Source organism: Pinus tabuliformis, chromosome 3_2 (assembly GCF_031772625.1).
Source record: "Pinus tabuliformis cultivar Carrire ecotype Pingquan chromosome 3_2, CPIR1, whole genome shotgun sequence".
Lineage (NCBI taxonomy): Eukaryota > Viridiplantae > Streptophyta > Pinopsida > Pinales > Pinaceae > Pinus > Pinus tabuliformis.
The window spans coordinates 717,509,962-717,532,120 of record NC_142302.1 but is presented as its reverse complement, the minus strand read 5'-3'; the positions used below and the strand labels follow the sequence as shown (position 1 = coordinate 717,532,120).

The window sequence follows — 22,159 nt, the reverse complement described above, 5'->3', positions numbered from 1 at the left end:
CACAGATCCCCACAGCCATTTAGAGATTTTCGTGGTTCACTTATTCGACGAGGAAGATGCACCTGATCCATCATGCCCAGTTGGCCCCAGAGTTGCACCATACACTTGGCAGATAATCCAGGACTTGTACAATGATGTGGCATCACCTACACCATCATCCTAGCCCTTGTAGGCAATCTACAAGCATATTCGATTTCTTTGGATACCCATGAAGACACTTGTGTGCCCCCACATGTCATTTGGAGCACCACAAGTTATTACAAGGGGCCAAACCCTTGTCCACTGCTTTTGGCAGTTCAACTACATATTATGACACATATGGATTCCATTAGGCCTCGTCTTGGCCCCTTGTCCACTGCTTTTGGCAGTTCAACTACACATTATGACACATATGGATTCCATTAGGCCTCCTCCAAGCCCCAACGGCATGCACTATTCATTATTCAATCTCTTGAGAGGCTTATTCTTTTGTTTATGAGCTAGTTTGGTGGGCTTGTCACCAAAAGTTAGTTATTTTGCACATGATTTTATTGTAGGGCCTAATGTAGGTGTTAGAAAATATAACTATGTTCGGTCTTCAATAATGTACTCGTTGAAAGAATAAAGAAAATAATTTTTTTTATTATTATTGTGACTTATTAAATCATGGGTTTCATGCTTGGGTCACCATGTTTTAGGTCAAAGCCCACATTGAGGACTTCTTGAGTCTATAGAGTCATTGTATATTTAAAGAGAGTCGAGACCCTTCCTGGGATCTTGAATCATGTAAAAAGGTTAAGTATTGAGTCAAATATGAATTATGTAACCTCCACACCATGTCAGCCTAAGAGAAGATCAAGTCGGCCTAAGAACTCTATTTGACCCCACAAGAAGCCTATAAAAGGGAGATCATCGAATTAATTTGGAGGATCATTCTCTCATCAAGTTCGAATTCTATTGTAGCTGGGAAGAAGTGCGAAAATCTCTTGTTGTTGGGCAGAAGTGCGAAGTTCTCTTGTAGTTGGGAAAAGTTGCGAAGTCTATTGTCGGGAAGCCGAAGTGAATGTGAGTTTGGAGAAGTCTAAGGAGACAAGAAAAATCAAAATTTTGGTGTCTCTCTCTCTCTGTTTCATGTCCTGGATTGGGAGATCGAAGTCTTCCAAGTTTCACTATTGCCGGAAGCTTCCCATTGCCGTAAGTTGCTGCATAGTCGAAGTTGCTAGGAAGAGGTCGAAATTCCGGGATGCTAACTTGGTGTGGAGGGAAGGTTTGGTCTTGGTCTAGGGTGAAAAGTCTCAAAGAATACTATTGAAAGGAAGAATTACCTTGATTGGGTTTTCCCCTCGAGCTAGGTTTTTCCCTGGCATCTGCCTACATCTGGTGTCTATTGTTTTATGTTCTACTGCTTTTGGTAATTGCTTGATGAACTAAAGAAAGAAGATATAAAGAATAATAATCAGAAATATCACAAGTAATTATCAAGAACAACAAAATCTTTACTACCTTTCTAATTTTTTAACATGGTATCAGAGCTTTGGTGAAGAAGGAAGAAAAAGGCAATCTCAAGCACTTGATCCATTCATAGGTACTATCTCACAGAAGGAGTCTATTATATTCAAGTAAGATGTCTAACTTAATTAAGGGTGAGAGCAAACTTGAAGGAGCATCTAACTTCAGATCTTGGAAGAAGAGGATTGACCAAATCTCAAGAAGAACAAGGTGTTGGATTTGGTAAAAGGAAATGTAAAGAAGCTTACAAAAGAAGCCAGTGATGCCGACAAAGCGAAATTCAAGGATTTAGAATTGGTGGCTATGACTCTGATGGTAGAAGGGATAGTTGGCAATCTTGTCCCATTCATAGCTAACATCAATCATGCTTAGGAGATGTATGAAGCCTTGTCGAAGTTGTTCACTATTAAGAACATTGGTCAAGTAGCAAGTTTGAAGAATGAGCTGAGGACTACAAAGATGACTAAAGAAGATATTGTGGCAACCTTCTTTGTGAAGATAGCTAGACTCGGGGATGATCTCTTGGCCATCGATGAGATTGTTCCGAACAAACAACTAGTGGTCACTGCTCTATTAGGATTGCCACCCTCTTAGGGTGCATTTGTTGTAGGTCTCAATAGTTGGAAGGTAGCTCCCACCTTTTATGGACTGCCTATAGTCAAGAAGAATTAAGGATCTCAATGGTTGCCAATCTTGAAGAAGTATCAAAAGCTTATGTTCCTCATCATAAAGGAAAGATATCGAAGGGACTGAGGAAGAAAGTTGACATGTTCAAGATAGCGTGCTATCAATGTCATAAGAAGGGTCACTACAAAAGTGATTGCCCTAAGAATCCAAAGAATAAGAAGAGAGGATGAGATCAAGCCAACCTTGTTGTAGAACGAGACTCAAAGAATGTCAAGCCCGAAGAACCTGACATTAGGGACTTGCACTATTAAGTCCTTTGCTTTACATATCTTGTTTTATATGTTTTAGAATTTATAGGTTTTTAACATATTTTGTGAAAGACATTTTTGTATTGTTTAAGTTTGTAGGTTTCCCTCAAGCTTTGGAGGGAACCCTCAACAACTCCCAAAGATAAGCATTTCATGTCTTTTCAGTTTTGGGCTCATGTACTCATTTAGTTTTTCATTATATTAAATACTAATCACCTTTCTCCCTCTGTTGTCTTGACTAGGGAAAACATCTGAAGGAAGGAGGATCTCTCAAGACAAGGTTAGTCAAGAAACAAAGGTATGTGTTGAATACATTGATTGAAAGGATTATTAATTTGATGATCTATTACTAACTTTGTTATGACTAGCTGTATTGAATCTTATTGATTCTTGTTTGGGTGATTCATCTCTTGATAAATCTACCCACCACATTCATATTCCTGAATGACTATGTAGAACCCTAGACAAGTTCTAGAAAACCCTAACCGAAGGGTATGCTATTATGAATGTCTGAAATCCTAAAAGTTGATTAGGGATATTGTGAAATGCTAGTTGAAGTCTTATTGATGATAACATGTTTGGGATTTTGGTATGATCAAGAAATCCTAACTTGTTAGAGTTGAGTGATAAGGTCTAAAATCCTTAAACCTTTGAAGTTTTGGTAATATAGGGTTTTCTATGTTTCTATATTAGAACCCTAGCTCATTAGGGTTTGGTGGAATGTGTGAGCAAAATCCTTATATTGTCTTAGAAATGATTTCCTTGGTATGTGTGTTTGTCTGATCAAACCCTAGTGTAATCTAGATGGTTTTGTGTCTAACTCTTATTGATCATTGTGAAGTTGGGTTTGACTAACACATGATATGAAATGTATATTCATGGTGATGAAATCTAGGCACATATATAGATATGTCCTTACGGATGAAATCCTAGGTTGATATTATTGGACATATGATATGCTTATGAATGATTATGAATTCCTAGATATGTGTGTTGACCTAGTCATTGATGGTCATGAGCCTTAGGATTTAATGGAAATCCTTGTCTGAGATTCTAGGATGACAACACTTGGAAATTTGGGGTTTTTATAGCTAAACCCTAGTGAGGTTAAACTATCTAGTATGTATGATATAACAATCTGAAATCTATTTCAATGATTGTTGGAAAATGTAAATCTAGGGTTTTGCAGTCAAATCCTAGTAATGACATTGTCTAATGTGTGTAATATAACAATATGAGATCTATGTATTTAATGATTGTTGAGATTGTGAAAATAGAATTATAAGGTTTTTGGAGTTGAACCTTAGTCAAAGTAAAATCTCTTAAATATGATGATTTGAGATTTGTGCAAGATTGTTGAGATTGTGAAATGGGAATTCTAGGGTTTTGGAGTTAAACCTTAGTCCAAGTAGAAATCTCTTATATATGATGACTATATGATAATTTGAGATTTCTGAAAGATTGTTGAAATTTCAATTTTTTGGTTAAGAAACAGTGTGGAAAAAGTCAGGATTAAATCCCCAAAACGCAATTTTTTTGGTTGGCCGATTAAATCAGTCGATTTTTTGCTAGTTGAAAAGTCGGGATTAAATCAGGACTTTTTCCAAAAAATCGTGAATGAGGTAGTTTCTTTAACGATTTTTTTATTGAGGATTTTATTGAAAAAGTCCAGATTTTAAAAATATGAATATTTTTGTATTTTTTTTAATTTTGCCGACTTTTTCAAAATCCTCCCGACTTTAACGACTTTTTCAATTTGTGGACCCTTGCCGATTTAATCCCGACTTCGACTTTTTCCGCATTGGTTAAGATTGATTGATCGGAAATCTAGTGTTTGCAACTAACCCTAGTGGTCGCTGGTCATGTTAATGACTGATTGACGGAAAATCTAGGGGTTGGAACTAACCCTAGTGAAAGTTGGTCAGGTTAATGACTAAGTTGTGATTGACTTTGATTGATTTTCTATGAAACCTACGATTCGTATGAATCCCTAGTGAGAAGTCTTAACATATGTATTTTGAAAGGTTGTTAGATGCTTTGTAGATCTATATTTGTGTGAATCAGTGTTACTTGGGAGCGGGGAGCGGGAGCGGAAGCAGGAGCGGGAGCGACCATTTTCAGAAGCTCCCGGTTTGGGAGCGAATCCCGGAGCGATTTTTTAAAAATATATATATATTTTATATTTTTTAAATTTTGATACATATATGTCAACAAAAACATGTAGAATGATGAAATAGACATAAAAAACATAAAAAAACATAAATTGATCATTGAACCATATCACATCAATCATCTAGAAATTATAATCGTCATCAACCTTAGTAAAATAATAAATTAAAATAACATTCAATTCAATAACATTTATCATCATTGATCACCAAAGTAACAAGTTGTACTTGTAAGCCAAGTTTAACCATTACAAGAAGTAATATCGAAGATATTTCTAAGTCCTAACTTCTAACTGTTAACATGATATGAAATGTTAAAAATTTATAAAATGAAACATGAATAATGAGATGAAATGAAACAACTTTAGTCTTTCACAAAGCATCATATTCATAATTCACAATCATTACCAATGAGTTATAATTGCCAAGGCCCAACTTCAAACTTCAAATTTTCATTGTCACAGTGATATAATGTTTACAAAAAATATCATAATGTCATAATGATATGAAAGAGTCAAGAGTCAAGAGTCAAGGACTCAAAACTCAACACTGAACAGTTATGAAAACTAAAGTGACAAGTCTAATAGAAACTAAAAAAGACAAGTAAACTGTAAATCTACAAGTGGCCCTTGCCACGAGAGTCTCCAGGAGTATAAGTAGGTCTTGGCGGTCTTCTAGGAGTCTCCCGCCCAGACCGACGACCAGAACTAGAGCCTCCACGCGAGGGTGTCGATGGAGGTGGCGACAGCAATGGAACAAGACTCGGGCCCCGAGAACTGCTACTGGATGGTGGAGGTGGAGGTGGCATGGCTGCTGCAGCTGCTTCAGCTTCATCCCATACAAGCTCATCTTCTAGTTCTTCCATATGTACAATGCCATCCTCCAAATTGTCGTCCTCAGGGTGATTGTCCCAAATTTTATATGTGGGATCTTCATTAGCCCGATCACAGTAATGGCTCAACAACCTCAAATTGTAGTGCACATAAACCAAGCTTTCTGCTCTGTTTTCGTTGAGCCTGTTTCTTTTCACATTATGTATATAACTGTAGGTGCTCCAACACCTCTCTGCAGAAGAAGAATTTACAACCTGTGCAAGAACTTTCAATGCCAATTTTCGCAAAAGTCCGTCGCCGCCATATGTTTCCCACCATGTGAGAGAATCAAATTTATCTTTGTCGTCCATTGCATGGAAGTTACCATACAAACCACTGCCAGTGAAGTATCTGCCTATTTCAAGGCGCACAGCTGCACATTCCTCCCTGTCAGGCACCAACTTTTCTAATGCATCCAGATATCCTTTAGTTACCTCTCGATCTAAATGGGGTTTGGTCCTAACACCACCCCCTGCTGCAGGTTTGCCCAACCAAGAATCTGAGTAGTATTTTGGCGTAAGGATATACGCCAAGCAATGTAGTGGAAGGTTAAGCCTTTTCCACCGTTCACACACACAATCGTGAATCAGATTGTACAAGTCAGGATCTCTGTTATTAACAATGTCTTTTATTTCCCCCAACATGGTATCCATTTGCTCATACACCTCGCCAATCACTGGTTTGTCTGTATCTGCAAACCGAATCATGTTATAAATTGGCTTGGTGAAATCCAATACCTGTCTCACAGCTGTCCAAAACTGCCCATCAAGAGCGGCCTCCTCCACCGTTTCAAAACCTGCAATGTCAGCTACATTTGTAGCCCTTTCCTTTAACACCTGCCAATTTGGACTTGATACCATGCTAGCTAAACCCTCTCTTACCTTCAAAAGGCGCCTGAAGGTGAGGTAATAGCTACCAAATCTAGTCCTCGCAATCTTCAGCAACTCCAATCTCGAGTGACTGCGGAAAAGGCCATGGGTATTGCTATGATTTGTAATAAATTTTATCATTTTTTTTCCTCTCTTGTACAAATCACCAATCCATTGGTATTGTTCATTTTTGTTTTTGACAATATCATGCAACAGAAGGTTCAATGTGTGAACCAAACATCCAGACCAAAATATGTTCGGGTATCTATCCTCAATAATTGCTCCCGCTGCCTTACAATTAGGAGCATTATCAGTGATGACTTGGATGACATTGTATGGGCCAATACGCTCAATTGTTTCAAGCAATGCTTCTGCAATGTTGATAGCGGTCTTGAACTTGTCTGAGTAATCATGTGCAGCTAGAAAAATGGGACCACTTCGGGACACAGCAAGAACACTTATCAATGGCTTGCCTTTTACATTTGTCCATCCATCAGATACAATGGACACCCCATTGTCAGTCCAAGAACTTGTCATTTTATTCAAAGAATGTGATATTTTTGCTTTTTCATGATCAAGGCCAACTGTTCTTGCCTTGTCATACCCAGGGCTCTTGTATCCTTTAGGGGCATCATTTATGGCAGAAACCATTTCGTGCCAATAAGGTGAGCGTAGAACATTGAATGGTATCCCATTTGCATAGAGGAACCTGTAAATTTTTGAATCCACATCATTCCTACACCCCTCATCAAGGAAATCTGATATGGTTCTATGGCGTAAAGATGATGACCCTGAGCCTCCATGTCCATATCCACTACCTTGGGAGGATGCTGAAGGAGTTCTTTGTGAGCTTTCAAAGAAACCCCTTGATCTTTTTGCTTTGTATTGGGCGTCCTCCTCTTCCTTTATGTATTTGGCTCTATCTGTTGTTGACACCGCGTCGCAAGTTCTGATTCCTATTTGTTTCTCTCCATCCCATGCCCTTTTCCCGCAAAGGTGTCTTCTCAAACGGGTGTATGAGCCTGTGAAATCATTGTTGCAATGGGGGCAATGAAATTTAGTGGTTCCACCCCCTCTCCCTGTTTCAGGCCTGTGAACATATTTCCACAATGGAGTTTGGTCTTGTTTAGTTTTTTGACCCTCATGTTCACCCTCCACATCCTCCTCACTGGGGTTTTCACCTATTTGACTTCCTCCGGCTTCTTCATCCACCTCTTCAGTTTCAGGCCCCCTCCGTTTCCTACTCTCCACCACCATAATAACCAGAAAAGGGACCAGGAAGAGGAAAATGCCAATAAAAATCCCCAGGTCCATCGTGTTTGATGTTTGTAGGGTTTGAGTCTTGAATCTGCAAATTAATTTAGTTTATTGGGATTAATTCATTTAATTTATTAATTTAATTTAAATTAATGATCTTTAAACTCAAACAGGTAAATTAAACTAAACAAACTAACTACCTAACCAACTAAACTAACTAAATGATTAAGTTACTTACCTCTGCAAGCTTGCTCCTCGCTCCTCAGCTCTGGCTCCTTGCTCCTCAGCTCTTGCTCCTTGCTCCTTTGCTCTCAAACTCAAGCTCAATCTCATTGAAATGATTTTGTTTTGGCCCATTGGGCTTATAAACCCAAAAAAATTAGTTAATTTTTTTGTTTTTTTCGGGTCCGCGGAATTTTTTTCCGCCGAACCGCTCCCGGAATTTTAAAATTCGCTCCCGGAGCGTTTTTTAATGCCCGGGAGCGATCAGGGAGCGATCGCTCCCCGATCGCTCCCGGGCATTAAAAAGCGCTCCGGGAGCGCGAGAGCGATCGCTCCCTGAAGCGCTCCCTCACAGACCAGGGAGCGCAAATTTTTTTACGGGAGCGCGCTCCCGAAAATCGCTCCCGTCCGGGAGCGATTTGGGGAGCGCGCTCCCGACCCGCTCCCGAGCCGCTCCCGCCCGGAGCGCGCTTCGGGAGCGGGTTCGAAGGGGGGGGGGGGGGCGCTCCCCCGCATCACTGGTGTGAATTGTTTCTAGGGTTTGCTATATGTTGTAGTAAGGTATGTCATACCATTGGAAGTCACATTGAAACCCTAGATGGAATGAAAATTGAAGTAATTTATGGTGTATGACAAACTCCCTAGCTAAATGTTCAAGAGTATATGTCTCTTGTTTTTAAGTTTGGATATCTCATATGTATAAAGATGAAATGCTTCCATGATTTTGATATGGCTAACATCATGCTTCTATAGATTTGGTTGTACTTGTTATTTAAGTTGTGTAGGTACACAATCGTCAACTTGGTGAAGATGTTCTCTGATGTGATAAGCATGACGGGAATGATTATAACTCTGATGAAATGGTTGGAAGCCACAAAAGATTCTCCGATGTCGAAAAGAAGTTGATCTCCCGAAAGGAAGCATGAATAAAAGAGATCTCCCTAATATTAAGAGGGAGTTCGGATAAAGAGGTGCTTCCTGATTGAGAGGGAGGGCATAGCTTGGTGTTAATTGAAGAATGAATTTCAAAGGATATGTTGTTGCATGAGAAGTAGGAAGGAAAACATATGATTAAGGAATCTTCTGTCAAAGATTCAGTTGATAGTCCTACTATGGAAAGTTGAGAAGCAACATCAAGTTGTCTGAAAGACCCCGAAGGTTTGTATTTGATTATGTACATATGAAAGTATATTATTGATTGGGGTTGTGTTTGTACAGGTGAATCTCTCGAAGGATTTGATAGCATGCTGGTTACCAATCAGTTTGATTGGGAGAGATTGGTCATTCTTGATCTGTTGGATCAAGGGGTGTTGAGGCTTTGTGAGTGAAGCATTGCCTGGGAAGACATCTGGTTAACACTTTGTGTTGATGTCTAAGTCCCGAAGTTGGAAAGGTGGTGTTGATCAAAGAGCTCTGTTTTGGATACACACCTGGATTTTTGGGTTGATGGTTAGCAAGTAAGCCTGAGGGTACCTAAAGGGGCTAAAAGCTTGAGTCCATCTTAGTCCCACCTAGATAGATTGCCCTGGTTAGGAATCTAGTCCATGGCATTGCAATGCCTAAACTGTTGACTGACTGTTTGGATAGATTGCACTGGTCAATAATCTAGTCCATGGCATTGCGGTGCCTAAAGTTCTTCAAGGTTCATATAGTTTGCGATTCTCCATTGTATATGTACATTATGAATACCTCCCTAGTTAAGAGGGGGTGTTAGAAAATGTAACTATGTTCGGTCTTCAATAATGTACTTGAGTCATCATGTAATGTACTTGTCAAAAGAATAAAAAAATATTTATTATTATTATTATTATTATTATGACTTATTAAAGCATGGGTTTCATGCTTGGGTCACCATATTTTAGGTCAAAGTCCCCATTGAGAACTTCTAGGATTTATTCTGAGTCTATAGAGTAATTGTACATTTAAAGAGACCCTTCTTGCACTTTTGAATCATGTAAAAAGGTTGAGTATTGAGTCAACTATGAATTATATAACCTCCACACCATGTCGGCCTAAGAACCCAATTCAACCCCACAAGAAGCCTATAAAAGGAAGGTCATCGAATTCATTTGGAGCATCATTCTCTCATCAAGTTCAACTTCTCTTGTAGCTGGGAAGAAGTGTGAAAAACTATTGTTGTTGGGCAGAAGTGTGAAGTTATTTTGTAGCTAGGAAAAGGTGTGAATTCTATTGCCGAGAAGCCGAAGTGAATGTGAGTTTGAGGAAGTATAAGGAGACAAGGAAAATCGAAATTTTGGTGTCTCTCTCTCAGTTTCATGTCCTATATTGGGAGATCAAAGTAAGTTTCATTGTTGCCGGAAGCTACCAGTTGTCGTAAGTCACTGCATAGTCGAAGTTGCTAGGAAGAGGTCGAAATTCTGGCAGGCTAACCTGGTGTGGAGGGAAGGTCTGGTCTTGGTCTAGGGTGAAGAGTCTCAAAGAATACTATTGAAAGGAAGAATTATCTTGACTAGGTTTTCCCCTCGAGGAGGCTTTTGCCTTGGAATGTGCCTACATCTAGTGTCTATTGTTTTATGTGCTGCTACTTTTGGTAATTGCTTGATGAACTAAAGAAAGAAGATATAAAGAATCACAATAATAAAAAATATCACAAGTAATTATCAAGAACAAGAAAATCTTTAGTTCCTTTCTGATTTTCTAACAGTAGGCCTAATTAGCTAAATCAAACTCATTAGAAGTGTATAAATACAAGTGATGTGAATTCATTTTAGCATCATCACTTGGTTGGACTTGTATCTCTTTAGAGAACTTCAGTATCCTTCTTGGTGGATGAAATTTTGGAGAATGGAATGAATTTTGATGTTTGGATCATTTTCTCTTGTCTTGGAGCTTGTTGTTTGGCAAATTTTTGATGGTTGGATATACTCTAATACATGTAAGTACAATTTTAATGCTATTCTTTGCTCTATTTTTGTCACATACATTGTTGCTGGGATTTCTCTATTCTAGGACTAATTTGTTGCATCTATTATTGTGAAGTTCTAGAAATTTTGTTTCTAGATAGTGATGCTTTATGTATGGGCCATGCATGATGAATCAATGTTCTTAGGGATATTCCATGGTTGAAATTTATCATGATAAGCCATCTCTTTTGCAAAACGAAGTATGAAGTCTTTGAAGATGCTCTCGTTTGCCCTAGTGTTAAGTGAAGTTGCCCTTAAGGCCTCCTTTACCAAGAAAATCATTCTTGACTCCAATCTCCCCAAAGGATTAGGGACTGGTCTACCATAGGTGATCACCTTAAAACTTATTTTTCTTCACCTTCTCCTCTTCTTTCTAGGTCTAGCCCCATAGGTCACCTAGGGCATCGAATATCTCACAATCTAGCCATCCAAGTTTCATGAGCTTCCGACAATGGGATCTTGAGATATCACAAACCCTAGCTCAAAGACCAATTCTCGCCCTTGGTTTTGCTTAAGCTAGTTACCTCATATGGATCATTGTGCCACCTTTCATTGACAAAAATTTCTTTAATCCCCTTCTCTTCCCTAATTAGGTCAAGCTCATCATTGGTTGCTAAACCCTCCCCCCTTAACCTAACTTGGGGTCCATTTGGTCCAATGTGGTCCCATTTCCTATCAAAGCTAACTTTTCAAGGATCACTTAGGAATCCAAGTTCCATAAGGATTTTGGGGAATAGGAAGCTCCATTGCATGACATACTCCGTAAACCTAACCCTCAAATCCTCATCGACCTTTCCCAGAAAAACCCTACACCTTGCTTACAAAGCAAGCAAGCCCTAATTATGAGTTTCTCCTTAGAAATGGTGATTGGAATCACTTCTTATCCATTGCATTGATATATTATTTGTAAGTGAGTCCTTATACCGGGTCCCCTCCCATCGGTGAAAGTCCGTAAAGAGTAGGGTGCATTAGCTGAGGTGACAATGGGTTAAGTCTCCATTGTTGCCCTTGTCCTAACAGTTTCCCCTTTACGGTTCCCTTCAGGACCCATGCTAGTTTGAGCGGTAACAAGCCACACAATAAAGGCAGATAACATGGGTAACTGACCCTAAGATCTCCTACATGAATCTCAAAGCACTGAACCTCTCAAGCTAGTTTACTAGGCTAAACACACACACACACACACATTGATTACATCACTTGACCCAACAATATTATCGAAAGACAAACAATAGTGGCAATCATCATGAGGAATTTACAATAAGATCTCCTACACGAAGCTTATAGCACTCAACCTCCCAAGCTAGCCTATCAGGTCGAGCCATATATATATATATATAAGAAGAGAGAGAGAGGCAATCATCATGGGGAATCGACCCTGAGACCTCCTACTCAATATCTCACGTTAGTCCATATATATTGGGAAAATTCTATCACTGCAACAACTGATTTATTTTACCTACTTATTTCTCAATAAGTTATTTACGAAAACCCTTCAATAAACATTAAAATAAATTTTGTTGCAGATATCACACCATAATACAGAGACAAACACATGCACAAGAATCAACAAATCAACACAGATATTTTGGACAATTGTCCCCGGAAAAACCCAATGTGGGAAAACCAGAGCAGGAGAGGAGGATTTTATTATTCAGCAATTCTTCAGCACAACTGGGCGCCAAATTGGCTTACCCAATAAAGACAATTTCTCCAACACTTCTCCCAGTCTCAGCGTCAGGCTTGCTGGCCTCTGCACAACTCCCAGACCCTTTGCGTCAGCATTGGGCCTCTCTGCTTCACCCACGCAGGTCGTCCAGTGACTGCACGGTCTGTTGCCTCTGCGTCTGCCTCTCGAACCTATGTGCTGGTCTTCTGGTGCTGTTTCCGACTCTCTGTTCCATACCTGCTGCCTCTTGCTGCTGTCCAAACCACTAGTTCAAATTTCTCAGCTAACCCTGCTCCAGAAATCGAACTAACTGGTCTCCCTTAGTGTGTTCTCCAACTGACCCTCAAGCCTCTTCTTATACTTTTCCCATTGGTCCTTCAACGGCCGAGATTAAATCTCTAATCAACGGTTAAGATTAGATTTGGCTTGATCCATGACTTTTGGAACCTTCTAACCCAATTTTATATTAATACCCATTAATATTTTATTTTTCCTAAGTTTAGACTTAGGAACTCCATTAAAAATATTAATTATTAATATCTTCCAAACTCGTTAGAATCTACCCAAACCATTTCTGGGTCTTGGAGATCTCATGTGCTTTAGCCTCTCCACCAATTTTCATGGCTAGAGCACATCCGATGCTACCCAAAATCAACACTCCCTCTTAGCGAGGATTGTGCTCAAGTAATACTCCATACTGAACATTACTCTGACTATACAGCACCGGTACCTGTGTTGATGCTAGGCCTCCCCGCCCAACATCCTTTGCACTGCTGCATCCTATACTACTGCCCATTGCTCTGCCTCTGCCACTGGTGCATCCGTACGTCAACTCCCTATGCATATGTGCTGCTCCTGGTCCTTTCTCCCAACACTGCATCTACATTGCAGCTCCCTTTGCATCCATGTTGTTGTTGGTCCTTCTTCCCAACACTGCATCTACACTGCAATCTCTTCTCATCATGTTGCATTGTGCTACTGTTGACTGCTACTGCACTGCAACATCACCCCCATTTCTGCTACTGAAATGGATTCTTTATCATCCTCATCTTTTCCTTGAAATAATCAAACTTTGTTCTTCTAAGGGCCTTGGTGAGGATGTTTGCCACCTGTTCTCCTATAAGAGTGTAGCTCAACTATACAGCTCCTCGTTGGACACGGTCTCTGACAAAGTGACACCAGATATCAATATGCTTTCACCGATAGTGAAACACTGGATTCTTAGAGAGCTTGATGCAACTCTAATTATCACACATGATCTCGGTCGCTTCCATCTTTCTTCTGAATAGGTTCACAAGCAGTTTTCTAAGCCATATGGCCTCGCACGAAGTTGTGCTTGCAGCCATATATTCTACCTTAGTTGAGCTCAGAGCTAAGAACCTTTGTTTCCTACTACATCAGGAGGTCATTCCTGATCCAATGTCGAAACAGTACCCAGAGGTAGTTTTCCGATCTACTGAAATTCTAGCCCAATTTGCATCAGTGAATCCACTCAATTTGATATCCTTACTCCTGGTGTACAAGAGACCATAATCGACTATTCCCTGTATATATCTAAGAACATGTTTGGTCGCTGCCTAGTGCGCCCTCTTCGACTCCACCATGAACTGACTGAGGGTGTTGTCAGCATAACAAATGTCTGGCTTGGTATTGACCAGATACATCATGGACCCTATGAGCTTCTTGTATAAGGTGGGATCAACATCCTTGTCTTCTGATGCATCAATTTCTTCTAGTTGGTGATCACTGGAGTAGCCATGGGTCTAAAATCCTCCATCCTGAATCTCTTCAGAATTTCTGTAGCATATCTCCCTTGTCAAAGGAATATTTCCCCCTTTTGCTGCCAAACTTCCAACCCCAAGAAATAATGCATCTATCCCAAATCCTTCATGTCAAATTCTGTGGCTAGATTCTTCTTATAGTCCCCGATGAGCTTGGATGATCCTGTCTGGAAGAGATCATCCACATATAATACTAGGATTAGAGGGTCATTCTCTATAACCAGATTGTAGAGATTTCGATTTGCGTCACACTTGACAAAGCCCATCATCTGCAAGTAGCCATCAATTCAACCATACCATGCTCTAGGTGCCTGTTTCAACGCATACAAGGATTTCTTCAATCTACATACATGAGACTTCTTCTCATGTGTCTCAAACCTTTCGATTGTTCAATGTATACCTCTTCTTCTATCACCCCGTTCAGAAATGTCGTTTTGCATCCATTTGATGAATCTCCCATCCCATCTGTGCTGCAAGAGATATCACGGTTCGAATAGATGAATACCTGCATACTAAGGCGAAGGTCTCTTCGTAGTCCCTTCCTTCCTTCTGAGTATACCCCTTAGCCATAAACCTGGCTTTGTATTTTACCACACTGCCATCTGCAGCATATTTAATCTTGTAGATCCATCTTGAACCTACCACAGATCTTTCTTGAGGCCTTGGCACTACCTCCTAGACATCATTCACCATTATGGAATTGTACTCCTCTACCACCGCATCCAACCAAACCTGATGTTGAGCAGCCTCCTGAAAACTAGCAGGCTCCCCATCCTGACCTACTAATGCCTGATATCAATCTGGTTGTTTTCGCTCCCCCTTATTGTTCCTTGGTGCACCGATGAAATCCTCTGCATCTCACAGAATCTGACGAAGTTCCATGTTCGTTCTTCCTCTGCCAGCAAGTGCTTCTATTAACTCCTCCTCCTATGATTGCTCCTGATCTGAGGAAGAATTCTTTACTTCTGTTGGTTGAAGAGGTTTGACCAACAGCTCCTCTTTTGACTGCTCCTCGGAAGGCATTTCTCGAGATTTTTTGAAAGCCCTATCCTCCATGAACTTCACATCTCATCGAACTACTACCTTCCTGCTCCCTAGAAGATAGATTTTGTATGCCTTAGCGCTCTCGCTATATCCCACTAGATATCCTTTCTCTACAGTTTGATCCAGCTTCTTCTTCTTTTCCTCAAGTATGCAGCATTATGCTAAGCTCCCAAACATCCTGAAATCACTGACTTCAGGCAGCTTCCTTGTGAAGACCTTCTCTGGAGTAATCTTGCCCAATGCCCGATGAAGAGTTCTATTTTGAACATAGACTATTGTGTTGCATGCTTCTGCCCATAGGAATTTTGGCATATCCTGATGATACATCATGGCCCTAGCTGCTTCTACGATAGTCCTGTTCTTCATTTCTGCTACTCCATTCTGCTTTGGATTGTAAGGAGTTGTCCACTCTCTTCTGATGCCCTCCTTAGCGCAAAAATCAGTGACGTCCTTATCAACATACTCTCCACCATTATCTGAGTGCAAAAATTTTATTTTCTTCCCAATTAGATTCTCCACTAGAGCCTTGAACTCTTTGAATCAACATAAAACCTCGTCCTTGGTTTTCAAAAAATAAATCCAAGTTTTCCTTGAGTGGTCATTATTGAAGGTGAGAAAGTACTTGGCACCACTAAGAGCTTTAGTGGACACAGGTCTGAAGATATCTAAGTGTATCAATCCCAGTACACTCTTGGCCCTATTTTTACTTCTAGGAAAAGTTGCTTTAGCATACTTTCCCAGAGTACATCCTTTGCATACATCATCTCATTCTATATTAAGATCTGGGACTCCTATTACAGTGTTTCTGAGAATTCTCAAAGCCCCATGGTGCAAATGTCCCATTCTTTTGTGCCATAGTTCGTTCAAATCGTTGTCTCTGTGACTGCCTATTAGTGCCATTGGTGATTCTAGTTGTAGTCTGTACAACCTGTTACTTTTGATCCCAATCTGCACTTTCTTTTTCTAGCTCAGGTGTACGTATACTTTCTCCTTTATGAAGAAAACGCCATAGCCTTTGCCTTGAAGTTGCGACACGAAAAGTAAGTTCATCCCCAATCCTGGTAAATCCAGCACATTGGTAGCACAGAACCACTCTCCCGTTTCTGTTTGAAAAACTATAGTACCCATCCCTGTTGGAGTACACTTTGCCTTGTTTCCCATGGTGATCTGAAATTTCATCCTCTCATCCTGATAATCTAAGTAACATTCCCAAATTCCTGTCATATGCCAAGAGGCTCCACTATCTATAACCATACCTCTGATGATGCAGAGCTAGTCACACAAGCCACTTCTTCTTCCACACTGGAAGCCAACATAGAGAAATCAAAGTTATAGTCTCTTCTGCAATTTTCTGAAAATTTTTGCAAGTCTCCTGACGAAGATGCCTCTGCATGATGGTCTCGTCTCATAATTGATTTTCCCTTCCCGTCTCTGATTACTTCCTCTGATACCATGTGAAAATTATATCACTGCAACCACTGATTTATTTTACCTGCTTATTTCTCAATAAGTTATTTACGAAAACCCTTCAGTAAACATTAAAATAAATTCTGCTGCAAAAATCACACCATAATACAGAAACAAACACATGCACAAGAATCAACACATCAACACAAATATTTTGGACAGTTGTCCCTGGAAAAACCCAATGTGGGAAAACCGGTGCAGCAGAGGAGGATTTTATTATTCAGCAATTCTTCAGTACAATTGGGTGCCAAACTAGCTTACCCAACAGAGAAAATTTCTCCAACACTTCTCCTAGTCTCAGCGTCAGGCTTGCTGACCTCTACACAGCTCCCAGACCCTCTGCGTCAGCTCCTGCCTCTCTGTGTCAACATTGGGCCTCTATGCGTCACCCATTCAGGCCCTCCAGTGACCGCACAGTCTACTGCCTCTACGTCTGCCTCTCCAACCTCTGCGCTGGTCTTCTGGTGTTGTTCCGACTCTCTGTTCTATACCTGCTGCCTCTTGTTGCTCTCCAGACCACTAGTTCAAATTTCTCAACTAACCCCGCTCCAGAGATTGAACTGACTCGTCTCCCTCATTGTGTTCTCCAACTAACCCTCAAGCCTCTTCTTATACTTTCTTGTTGATCCTTCAACAACCAAGATTAAATCCATGATCAACAGCTAAGATTAGATTTGGCTTGATCCATGACTTTTGGAACCTTCTAACCCAATTTTATATTAATACCCATTAATATTTTATTTTTGCTAAGTTTAGACTTAGAAACTCCATTAAAAATATTAATTACTTTAATATCTCTCAAACTGGTTAGAATCTGCCCAAACCATTTCTGGGTCTTGGAGATTTCATGTGCTTTAGCCTCTCCACCAATTTTCATGGCCAGAGCACATCTGATGCTACCCGAAATCAACATATATATATATATATATATATATAGAGAGAGAGAGAGAGAGAGAGAGACTCCTTAAGGGGAATCGACAATGAGACCTCCTACATGAATCTCAAAGTACTCAATCTCTCAAGCTAGTCCACCAAGCTATATATATAAGTTACTTTACTAGATAATAACTATTCATGTAATTATATATACTTTCATATATCCCAGCCTACTTGCCCCTTCATGAGCCAACATGCATCTAATGACAATATGAATACCAAATTCACTCTCTCAATCCACACGAGTCAAGAAAGGAGCAATAACCAATCATGTCTTTAATACCATGAGATTCTTCAACTAATCTCTATCCTCTAATTAAGAGGTAGTCTGCTACATGCAAATTCTTCAAATGGGTGTACAATATTGATAAAACTATTATTAAATCTTCTCCAATCTTCAACTTGCTCCAATCATGACCTAATTCCGTTTAGACTTGTTGGCACTTCCATCATAATCATGACCTCGATTTTATCTGGATCAGTATTCAACCCTCAATTACAAACAATGTATCCAAGTGGAATTCCACGAGCAACTAACAATGTACAATCCTGCAAGGCTATTACACTACCTTCCCTTTTCCATAAATAGATTAACTATCATAAAGACTTCCAGTTTCTAAAATACATAAAAAATAATTCCCTGGAATTTAGTCATTGCAGTACACATTCAAAACGGCATTTTATTACATTCAACAATGCCATATTCACTAACAAAAGTGTTTTATAAATTATCATGCTTAGATATACTAATCTACATTATTTTTGAGATGAACTCTGCCTCTTGAATAATAAAATTTGCAAAAGCCTAACATCTATGTTTATTTCTATATTTAGCTCTAAATGTTATCTGAGACATAGGAATCACAGAACACATACCTATGCCAACACGAACACCAATCCTCAACTCAGAGGAATCAATATTCCACTCCGTGAATGGCAGTGATGGCTTGCACACAGGCAGTGTCATCGATGGACCTGCCTCTGACGGTACTGAAGTCTGTCTGCCTGACTGATTTCTTTCGATCTCCCCCACATGCAAGGGTAACGGCACACCCTTCTGAGATGAGAGACAAACTTTCTTATAGGTGTCACTCAAAACTTTTCTTTCTGTAGAGGTACTTCTCTGGTTGCCAAATCTAGAATTGGATACCTGCAAAAGGAATAATGTTAGCTTCCAAGGAATATTATTGCTAACTTTCATGAATACAAACGACATTTAATTTCAAGAAAATGAAATATTTTGTTGAGGACAGTCAATGAAATGCAGGAATTCCATAAACCTTAGTCCACAGCTTCCATAGATATAGTTGTTCATTTAGATTATATTTTTTTGTTTTACTTTGATTTAAGTTATGGGCTTAAATTGGATTGGAGATGCTTTCCGTGTCCACACTCTCTCGCTTTATGGAAAATATTGTAATTTATAGACCCATTAATCATTTTTGCCAGCCAGGACATTTGTAAATTTCCTTCCAAACTTTTCATTCCATTAAGCTTTTCAATACATACTAACCTGTGTTGCATGCTTTGAAAACCACTAATTTTCTAATTTTGAATGACTGATATTTTCATAAGTCACTTTGTCTCCCAAAGGAAGGAAGCACTCCTTAGATGGGGCAGCAAACAGTCTTTCTTCTCACTATATTCACTCAAGAATTTCATGTAGTCTTCTTCATCCACCCACTATAAATATCTGCACATAATTCCCATTTATCACAGATAACTCCCAGCTGTACTTTTGCAACTCCGTGCCTGCTATTTGAACACCAATTTCTCCCAAGTATATTCCCTATATGTAAGATCACCTTTTTTTCTAGTACATCTATTTTTCTGTGCATGTTTTCTTCAGCATGGTTGCTTTTTGTTTCAGGCTTGTCATTTTGCTTCATGAATTTTTTTCATGTACCACTCTTCTCCTCTGTATGTTCTTAGATGCATTGTTTTTAGACTTAAGGATGCACATGCTTTCCTTTCAGATAGTTTATACATGCCATAGTTTCTGTTTGTGAGATGTATGTATCTTTATGACCCCATAGCTAAACTTCATCATCTATTAACATCTGTAGATTTCAGTCTTTTGGCCAGTTCCTTGATCCTGATATACCACTGTTTGATTATCTTTCTCTATACATTTCAGTTTTTCCTTTTAAAAGAGAATAAAATGTTTTCATTTAGTTATGGCAAGAACTTGAACATATTCTGTTTCTGCTACGTATCCGACAAATTCTACCAGTTTCAAAGGACTATCCAATTATCAGGTCAGTTCTATGAAAATTTAAGTTTGTCAATCTTTTAGGCAAAATGGCTTAAACAAAAATGATTAACAGTTTCGATTAACATTTCACTGTTCTGCACTACCATGGTAACAGGTAAATTATATGTTCCATCATATTTAAAAATGCAAGCCTTTTTCGAAACCTTTTATACAATTTAGATAGTAATTTGGCTGTCTTGTACAAAATTGTGTGTAATTGGATGATCTGTTGGTTATGACTTCAAAGGCAATAACAGATGGACTTTAAATAAGTTTTCAACGAGTTTGGCAGGTTGAACCTTGTTGCAATGCAACTCTGTTCAAAAATCTTAAGCTCTAATTTGCTTGATAGGCTATACACATTTATAATGTTGATGACTAGGACACAGTGTAATGTTCCCATTTCCAGTTCCCCTTGTGATACATCAGGATGGACTTCCGGGGTTGGTGGCATCCTGTTTTACAGGAGCCAGATTACGTCAATAGAGATCCTGAAGGGGCTTTGAGAATTTTTATGGAGGCCAATGGAGATTACTCGCTGTATTTCACCATCAAGGTCAGTTCTGCACAGCTTATTCTTGGTTCCTCTACATTCCAACGATTCCCATAAAACAGGGTTATTATTGAGCCTAACTTAATCAAATACACCTAAAGTGTCATTTTGGGAAGACTATTTGATGAAACACCTTAATGTAATAGCTCATTGGAGCTGGAACGAAGAGATCAATAAAATGGGATGCTGAAAAGTGACTTTTAGTGGCCTGAGAGGTCATAGAGACAGATTTACCATTTTCCTAGATTAAAAGTGACTTTAATTAGTCAATTAAATAAAACGAGGAAAATGCTTAAATAAGGAAAAAGGCAAAGCGACTATAATAAAATAAAATAAAAAGTCACTTAAGATAAGGATAAGAAGAGAAGTTTCTAGAGTGGTAAAATGGAATAATAAAATAAAGGCTTCTAGAAGGTTGGAGAGGGATCCATTGGATCTATAAATGTAAGAGAAGCAGATAATTTCGAACATCTTGGGTTTGTGTATTTGTCTTTGGTGAGGTTTGGAGAACCTAGTTATCAGCTTTAGTAGCCCCATGATGAAATCCTAAGTTGCACGATGTTGATTTTGGGTAGCATCAGATGTGCTCTAGCCATGAAAATTGGTGGAAAGGCTAAAGCACATGAGATCTCCAGAACCCAGAAATGGTTTGGGAAGATTCTAACCGGTTTGGGAGATATTAAAATAATTGATATTTTCATGGAGTTCCTATGTCTAAACTTAGGAAAAATAAAATATTAATGGGTATTAATATAAAACTGGGTTGGAAGCTTCCAAAAGTCATGGAACAAGCCAAATCTAATCTTAGTCGTTGATTAGAGATTTAATCTCGGTCATTGAAGGACCAATAGGAAAAGTATAAGAAGAGGCTTGAGGGTCAGTTGGAGAACACACTTAGGGAGACCAGTCAGTTCGATTTCTGGAGCGGGGTTAGTTGAGAAATTTGAACTAGTGGTCTGGAGAGCAGCAAGAAGCAGCAAGTACGCAACAGAGTGTTGGGAACAACACCAAAAGACCATCGCAAAGGTTGGAGAGGCAAACGCAGAGGCAGAAGACTGCGCAGTCATTGGAGGGCTTGGGTGGGTGACGCAAAGAGGCCCGGTGCTGAGTCCTGACGCAGAGAGGCAGGAGCTGACGTAGAGGATCTGGGAGTTGCGCAGAGGCCAGCAAACCTGACGTTGAGACTGGGAGAAGTGCTAGAGAATTTTTTCTCTGTTGGGTAAGCCAGTTTGGCACCCAATTGTACTAAAGAATTGCTTAATAATAAAATCCTCCTCTGTTGCACCGGTTTTCCCACATTGGATTTTTCAAGGGACAATTGTCCAAAATATCTGTGTTGATGTGTTGATTCTTGTGCATGTGTTTGTTTCTTTATTATGGTGTGATATCTATAGCAGAATTTATTTTAATGTTTACTGAAGGGTTTTCGTAAATAACTTATTAAGAAATAAGTAGGTAAAATAAATCAGTTGTTGCAGTGATAGAATTTTCACACACGATATATGGAAACGGGTACGGGTACGAAACGTGACCGCCCCCACCCTCGCCCCCAATTTTGGAAACGAGAAAACACGATATTGCATGATACAGAGAAACGGATATGAGTTTCCGAAACGGGTACGGGTATGAAACGTGCCCCCCCCCCCCCCCCCCCGCAAAATTTGTAAATGAGGAAACATGATATATATATATATATAGGACATTTAAGAAATAGTATGCA

At 39.5% G+C, this 22,159-nt stretch overlaps 1 protein-coding gene across 3 annotated transcripts in view; it reads right to left on the bottom strand.

Moving 5' to 3' along the window:
- The window catches only part of LOC149182644 (putative serine/threonine-protein kinase SIS8), a 421,365-nt gene that overhangs the window by 59,086 nt on the left and 340,120 nt on the right, over window positions 1–22,159 (bottom strand). For all 3 annotated transcript variants that reach the window (XM_089416917.1, XM_089416916.1, XM_089416915.1), the window contains one exon: window positions 18,509–18,782. In XM_089416917.1, coding sequence (XP_089273043.1) covers window positions 18,509–18,782 — 274 coding nt within the window. The remainder of the gene's footprint in view (window positions 1–18,508; window positions 18,783–22,159) is intronic.